The sequence below is a fragment of the Pyxicephalus adspersus genome, chromosome 1 (assembly GCF_032062135.1).
Source record: "Pyxicephalus adspersus chromosome 1, UCB_Pads_2.0, whole genome shotgun sequence".
NCBI classification, from domain to species: domain Eukaryota; kingdom Metazoa; phylum Chordata; class Amphibia; order Anura; family Pyxicephalidae; genus Pyxicephalus; species Pyxicephalus adspersus.
The window spans coordinates 116,639,411-116,647,620 of record NC_092858.1 but is presented as its reverse complement, the minus strand read 5'-3'; the positions used below and the strand labels follow the sequence as shown (position 1 = coordinate 116,647,620).

Below are 8,210 nucleotides of genomic sequence, written 5' to 3'. Positions count from 1 at the left end.
CAATATAGCTGCCAGCTAGAGTATCATTTAGCTTAACGACGCTATTCACTGGTTGATGGGTGCATGTCCAAGTGAATGACCAACATCTCCCTGATATTATTCATATACCTGACATAAATGCCGTGTACCCATTGCCAAACTAAATGCTACCCTGATGGGGGATAAAAAAACTTATCTGTCTATGTTCAATCAAGAATGCCCTAGTTAGTAATACATTTCAGTTTTTTTGTCTTCAGGAAAGAGAACAGGCATTTCCACTATTGGCAATGACTTTGCTAATAATGGCTAGGTTTAGTTTTGTTTTAAAGAGGTACTATCCTCTGTGCACTGCATTGTTTGAGTATTTTAGAAAAACATAAACATCTATAAACTACAACGAAGCTAAATAATGTGGTAGGCAGCTTAAGACCCAGATGAGCATATACTGAATGTGGGAGACCAATAAAGCCTTCCTAGAGTTTAAACCAAGCCCAAGTAAACTGCGCCTGCACAGCTAAACAAAGATTTGACTGACGGGATGTTTTACACATTGGGGCTTTCAATGGGGCTGTGTATCATTACATTTATTTACATACATGTATAAGATTTATTGTGTATCACAAAAATAATTAAATCAACATAAAAGAACACACTAATTACAGGTATGTTTAATACTCAACAACAATAGGTAGGAGCATAACCATTTTGGTTATACTAAGTAAAAAGTGGCAAATATAAAGCTCAAAGTAAACTTTTAAGAAAATAAATTCCACTAGGTAAAAAAAATTTGCACAGGACATTAATGAATATGTATGATTCATATACTTGTAAGCCAATAGAATAATTTTCAAACTAAATACAATTGATAAAGTTGCCCCTGCCATCTTCTGCTACCCCCATACTGCTAACCCCTGACCTTGCAGTAGAGGAAATCTGGCCCACGCAGTATTCTCATATCCTCCTTTGGTTTACAGTATCATCTATATGCTGATGACACTCAAATCTATCTGTCTACCCCTGACTTGTCTCCCTCAGTCCTGGATACAGTTTCATGCTGCCTGTTGACCATCTCTTCATGGTTGGCTGACATGTTTCTGAAACTCAACCTGGATAAAACAGAACATTTCTCCCCCCGAACTATTTCTAACTGGTAATAACATTGTTATTCGTTGTCTTGGCATCACCTTCGATTCTGCCCTCTCCTTTACCCCCCATATTCAGAACATTTCCAGGTCCTGTCACTTTACATGACCGCAGAGACCACCAAACTCCTTGTACAGGCTCTTATCCCTCATCTGAACTACTGTAACATCCTCCTCTCTAGTATTCCACTTACCGGAGTCTTTCCTCTACAATCTATCATTAATGCTGCAGCTAAACATCCACTCCTCTCCTGCTGCCTTCTTTGTAGTTCTCTTCATTGGTTTCTATTTCACCTTAGAATCAAACGTAAGCTCCTGTGCTTTGCCTTCAAATCCCTCCACAGCTTTTGTCCCACTTAACCTTTTTGACCTGGTAGAAAAATACACCCCTAGCTGTTCTCTACACTCATCCAATGACCTACTTATAACTTGCCCACTCATAACCTTGTCACTTGCACCCCTCCAAGACTTTTCTAGAGCTGCCCTGACTCTGGAATGGTCTTTCTAGTCCAATTCAACTTGCTCCTACTTTCCCCTCGCTCAAAATCCATCTTTTCAAAACTTTGGTCTTTTAAAACCCCCACTACTTCCCACCAATTCATATCCTACATCCTATTGTGTGATACTACCCCCACCTCCTAGATTGTAAGCTCTTGGGGGCAGGGTTCTCTCCTCCTTCTGTGTTACTGTCTGTATATCTGTCATTTGCAACCCCTATGTAATGTACAGCACTGCGTAATATGATGGCGCTTTATAAATACTGTTAATAGTAATGATGATAACCTCTGCATACAGTTAGGTCCATAAATATTTGGACAGACAATTTTTCTCTAATTTTGGTTCTGTACATTACCACAATTAATTTTGAATGAAACAACTCAGATGCAGTTGAACTGCAGACTTTCAGCTTTAATTCAGTGGGATGAACAAAAAGATTGTATAAAAATGTGAGGAACTAAAGCCTTTTTTTTTTTTCTTTTTTTTTTTTTACACAATCACTTCTTTTTAGGGGCTCAAAGCAATCTGGGGGATAATGCCTGTTCTTCATGGATACATTAAAGCATTGGTTGCTAATCGGTGGTCCACGGAAAAAAAATTCCTGGCCAGTGCACCCCCATCTCCCATAGTAGGCTGAGACCAACTTGCTAAACATCCTGGGGGCACAGTAGCGCAGTTGGCGATTACTGCATTAGAGCATGTGTTGCAGACCAATAGATGAGGGAAAGTATTCTGATGCATATACCTGTTTTAGCTTGTAGGATGACAACGTTTATCATTTCTGTGTCTGTAGGACTGGAAGTGAAGTGAATACTGCTCCATACAATACTAAAACAAAATTCTAGATTTCCTTAGTGCATTAGTGTTGCTGTATCACTTACTAGAAAGCAAATTGTTTTATTAAGCCTTGTGTATATTCACTTTAGGTTTTTTCTGTGAATGATCCAGCTCCCAGACGATCATCTTTACCAAGTGGTTTTACAACTCACCCCTCTGCAAGCCAATATACACATGTAATTTGCAGAAAACTCTACTATATACATGTCACTGGGTGTTTTTGCTATAGCAGACCACAGGTCTGGAGGACAACAATGGTTATAATAAACTTCACTGATTTCTAGGTGTTTCTCTTGATTGTGTTTTTTTTTTTTTTTTTTATGTGGTGGTATTTACCTTTAGTACTTTAGTGCATGCAGTGTACATTTGATTCATGTGGCTTCATTTGCAGTATATATGTCCGTAAGCTAAAACCTTTTGATGTGGGAAAAACAATTTTTCACCTATTTTCCCTATGTTTTGTATTTAAGGCAGACTGTGTCAGTTACATGTAAGCATGTGGAGCTTGCATAACACTTGAGTCTTCTAAGATGTATGTTAGATAACTGCTTATGAATATTTCTGAAATTGTTAAATGAGACAAAATGTTTACTATTTCAGATACCCGCATGTATTGCAGCTGAGTTTAACCAGGCCCGTTCAACACTAGGAGATGACTTCAGCGTTACAAAAATGTTAAAGCAGGAAAGTAGAGTTCTTTTTTAATTCTTTATCAATAAAAGGCATAAAATATTACAATGCGCGGACCAAACAAAGCTTATCAATAAAATAAATGCAGTAGATGCTTGTTCTCTGGTGACCTTTTCTATTTTGTAAGTATAGGGGGGAAAAAGTCTCACTTACCCAAAAAGGCGTGATAAGAGCAGGAGAGTATTACAGATTAGAAAATAAGGGGGGAGGGTGTTATTGGATAGGAAAGGAAGGGATTTCCAGCTTAACCCTAGAACCGGCTTTTTGTGCAGCAGGAACTTCGGAGTTAGTGGTGCTGCAATGGAGAGGGTAAAGATAAAAGATGAATCTGTAGGCTTATCTGAAGTAATTACATCTTTTTACACATAGAGGCACAGGATGACTGATAGTGAGGGACTAAGTGATCTTGTTTATATATAAAAAAAAAAAAACTCCCAAGAAGCCGTGGTAGTACCAGTCTACAGTTCTGGTCAGATGGAATTCCACATATAAAAGAATAGAGGTGGGGGTTAGGGAGGCCTATTCCTCCACTAATTTTAGGGAAGAACAGGACGGAACTGTTGAATCTGGCATTTTTTCTTTCCAGAGTAAGTTTAAGTATGTTATGTAACTTGTTTTACAATGCTGGAATATATATTGTGAGGGCTTGAAATAAGTATAAGAGTTTGCAAAGTTAAAGCGTACCTAAACTCAACATTTTTACATTTCATAGAAGGGTAGACAAAAAATGTTGCTGTTGGGTGCAGCGGCGATCAGGACTTAATGGAAGCTTAGAGCCTCCCAGGATGTGTGACATAGGTATCTCACTGGCTCTGGCTGCTCCTTCTGCGTATGCCCTAATCTCCCAGAAGGGGCTTTTTTCCTCCTAGGGGAAAGAGATTCCGATCTCACGCATTCACAGTGAGATTAGCTCTCTTCTCCTCCCCCCAAATAGCGGCTACGTCAACTTGATTGCACCCGTGCAGTTCAAGATCGGGTGAGTACAGCATGGGATGTGTAAAGTATCGTCTCGTGACCCAAAGTTAGAAATGAGACACTTTCTACAGCCATTGCATACGCTGCCAGCACACACAGACAGGCTGGCATGCCTTGCACAGTAACAGGCAGTGTCTTAGAGACATACGCCACAGGCCTCAATTTACCTCCATGCATCTGAGCAAGCACAGCAGCCATAGTTTTACAATACTCTCTTGCATAGAATGCAAATAGTATAATAAAATTTGGCATTCCCAATGCAGGGGCAGAGGTCAGGGATTCTTTTAACATCAAATATGCTTCAGTCATTTCATCAGACCATTGAATGTTATTAGGGGCACTGGGGTGGTACTGGGAGGGAGCTGCAAGTCCCAATACGAGCAGCCAGGGATCCAGTGTCTGCAAAAATTTATCATGCCAAGAAAGCTGAGCAGCTGTTTCTTTGTCTGTGGGCAAGGCATGTACACAGCTGGGAGCTGGTTAAAAGCATTACCAGGAATGTAACCTGTTGCAGACAGAACTAAACCTTTTTCTGTGACACCCTTTTCCAGAAATCACAACAATGACACCGTGTCCCTCTGAGATGCCTCCTGAGAAAGGCTACTGTACATAACAATAACATAACAATGTGAAACCATGCTGTGGCTGCCAGTTGGCAAGGACCTGCTGGAGGGTATTTGAGAAAACTGCGGGTAAGTCAACAAAACCCTGGGGCAAGTAGCACCAGGTATATTGTTGTCCCTTGGAAAGAAAAGCCATCAGGGGCTGACTCTCAGGCCATAATGGTATTGGGAAAAATGCATTGGCCAAATCAATAACACTGTAAAACTGAATCTCGGGCGGTACTGCTGTAAGAATGGTACTAAGATCTGACATGACCGGTGTTAGGGGCGTAACCAGCTCATTGATGGCTCTGAGATCCTGTGTAAAGCGGTATGAGCCATCTGGCTTTTTGACAGGATACTGGAGTATTGTAAAGAGAGCAAGTTCTCTTAAGTATGCCTTGCTGGCAAAAAGATTGAATCGTGGATGCTAAGGAATCTTCCTTGCCTTTAGTTAAAGGGTACTGCTTTTGATATATTGGTGTATGTGGTTTTGTAAGTGCTGTATATGGAATGCAGTCCAGGAATCCCACGTCATATGGTCCGGTGGACCATGAGCTGTCGGAAACCAGAAAATCCAATAAGGGCAGTTGCAAGGTTGTATTGACATTAATTCCTCCCTTTGGATCAACAACCAGTGACATTCCCAGAGATCCCATCAGGTCTTCCTAACAGGTTAACTGGACAACTAGGTAAAACCTTGAATGAGTAATGTGTAATGTATTCTCCATGTACTGTACATATGGGAATGTGAGGTGTGCGTCTTGTAGGGGGGTGATGACTCACCAGGTGTGGATGGACCTGACCAGGATGGGAGGACAGAACAAGTCGCTCCTGTGTCTACTAAGAAGTCTGTCAGGAATTGTCCTACTTTTAATGTGATTGTTGGGTTTTCATCAGCCTGGTCAGAGATCTGTAACAAAGTGATGGTGGAGTCCCTGTACATTGGGTTTGGACGACTTAGGCAGCTCAAAACATCCTGTAGCATGCTTTGTTAATAACTGGGCAAAAATGTTTGGAGCATCTAAAGTGCTCCAGTTGTCAATAATCATTTTGGCAGTGTGCTTATGTTCAGGAATCATTCCAATAATCAGTGACTGAGTAAATACTATACTCAGATCTCCTCCTAATCCTTAACCTGCTTCTTCCTTCCACACTTTCCTAAACCTTCTAGCATAATCACTTACAGTTTCTCCTGGCTTTTGTTGCATGCTAATGCAGTGGCCATGGATTTCCTATCTCTGTGTAATCTTACAAACACAGTGTGTAACTTTTCCCATAACTTTTATAGTGTGCTTCAGTTATAAGGGGATAATTATTTACATTTGTTTGTGCAGGAATTGGGAGGGATCGGGACAATTTAAGTTCTCCGTTCCATTTTTCAGGTGTGATGTAAAGGGGTCAGTGTAATAATCTCCTGCTCTACAGTTAACATTATAGTGGGCATCCCTGTTATTCCCCTCTCCTTGGGAATTTCCCATAGTTGCAGTATAAATTACGGTATAAATATCAGACGGTTGTACAGTGATTGTTAGTTCAGTTCAGTAGGTAGCTGCAGTGCTCGCTGACGTCCTGTTCCCAGGACCGCTTACCAAAACGCAGCTTAGGTCACGTTACTGCTTGCCCAAGGCAACCACAGCAGTGAAGAATGACCCTCACCTTGGCAACCAGATTAGTACACAAACTTATATTATATACAATATTTCTTACACTTCTATATCATGCAACAAAATTCTTATACTCGTTAAATTAAAACAGAGGCCACGAGTGTGCACAAATTCAATTAAAGATTTCCCAAATATTCCTAACTAAGGACCCAGCCCTTCTATGAGGGAGTCTACACTGCTACAGTGCTTAGGTTCGTAAGATATCTACAGAGACCCAGGGCAGGGCAGAGGTAGAAAAGAAAATTTCTACATACCCGATCCTGGTCTTTTTAAGGTAGGTAAATATCCCACTTCTAATGCCAAACTGTTAAGACGATTTCTTGCTGATCCCAGATCAGGTTCCCTCTCTATCGTGACCTCTGTTTTCAACGCGTTGTGAGCAGTGAATAACATGCCAGCAGCTCAAGCATGTAGGTATATCACTTCTCAAAACTTTATTATCACATGGCAGTTTATATAGTCAAACAACAAGGTGGAAGACATTTTAGTAGTTAGTCAATAACAAGAAACGTAATTACCAACTTCGCTGAGCAAGATGTTTCAAGGTAGGAAGCCTCAAGGTATGGATGGAGCAAATATTGACTTACATATAAGGAGGATATAACTAGTTTCGACACAACTCAATTACCCTCAAAATATAGCAAAAAACAACTTAAATTCAAGACTCTGCAAAATAATATTCCTTGCACATATATATAATGTTTTTGTGCATTTTAAGCTTTTGTTAAATTTGAAATGTAAAGGAATTACTGTAAAAATCTAATGGGAGAACATTTTGTTTAAACAGATGGACCGGAGGTCATCTTTGGGGCAGGCACTGGGGAACAAAAATAAGGATGGTAAAAATTGGACTTCAAATGGCCAGGTAATGCTGTTTTTCTTGCCATTATAACTAAACCTAACCCCTTACATTCTTTTAGAGAGGCCAGAGTACAGAAGCACAGTGTAAGGACAAGGAATACATAAGGCACAATGTTTAGCCAGGAGTAAAAAACAGTGTAGTGGGCAGTATGTAATGTACTGGGTACCAAGATCAGAATGTATTATGTACAGTGTGCCCTAAGTACGTAGTATTACATCGTTCAGTGGTCAGGAGTATGTAATATACCACACAGTAAGCATGGTGGGCATGAGTATGTAATGTACATTGTACATGATGTATTCCTGACCAATGTACTGTTTTAAATGCTGTACACTTAAAAGCTCTCAAATGCTGTTATCTCAAGGCTACGACACTCGATCTCGTACTGTGCAAGTTTAGGTGCCATAGCCTGGGAAAAGAGTGGCCATCTAACTGCGCATGCTTTTTTTCCCCAATGTAAGAAAAAGCCCTTTCTACGGATGCCCGGGATTTTTCTGGGGTATTCAGCGCAGAAAAGTGATGTCTGGTGCAGGCTTCACCTATTAGGATCAAGCATAGAATAGATAGTGGCTATCTATTCAGTAGACTTCCTGAAAAAGTTATGTTGCGTAACCCCCTTTTACTGTCAGTAATTTAGGAACGTCTAAACCTTATTCAGGAGCCACTAACCAGGCAGAGAAAGACGTTCCTGAGTTAAGCAAACTTTTTGCAGTTCTTCATTTTGTAGGCCCAATAAAATATTTTAAATCATTTTTTGGGTTGTCCTACAATCTCTTGAATCTTGTAATTTTTGAATATTTGTGGTGGTGATATTAACTTTACATCTTTTGTTATATTCCTTGTAAGTTTCAAATACCTAAAGAGTTTTTCATTTATACTGTATTGTATTATAGTAGATTGTAAGCTCTTGGGGGCAGGGTCCTCTCCTCCTATATCACTGTCTGTATTAGTCTGTCAT

General features: G+C 40.1%; 1 protein-coding gene across 6 annotated transcripts in view; it reads left to right on the top strand.

Annotated features, from left to right (window-relative positions):
- LEMD1 (LEM domain containing 1) overlaps window positions 1-8,210 on the top strand; it is a 27,712-nt gene that overhangs the window by 13,820 nt on the left and 5,682 nt on the right. For 2 of the 6 annotated variants that reach the window (XM_072425022.1, XM_072425014.1), the window contains exons 5-7: window positions 2,546-2,632; window positions 3,057-3,140; window positions 7,178-7,255. In XM_072425022.1, the coding sequence (XP_072281123.1) occupies window positions 2,546-2,632; window positions 3,057-3,140; window positions 7,178-7,255 (249 nt within the window). The remainder of the gene's footprint in view (window positions 1-2,545; window positions 2,633-3,056; window positions 3,141-7,177; window positions 7,256-8,210) is intronic. The other 4 variants (XM_072425039.1, XM_072425030.1, XM_072425056.1 and 1 more) reach the window with 4 other exon arrangements.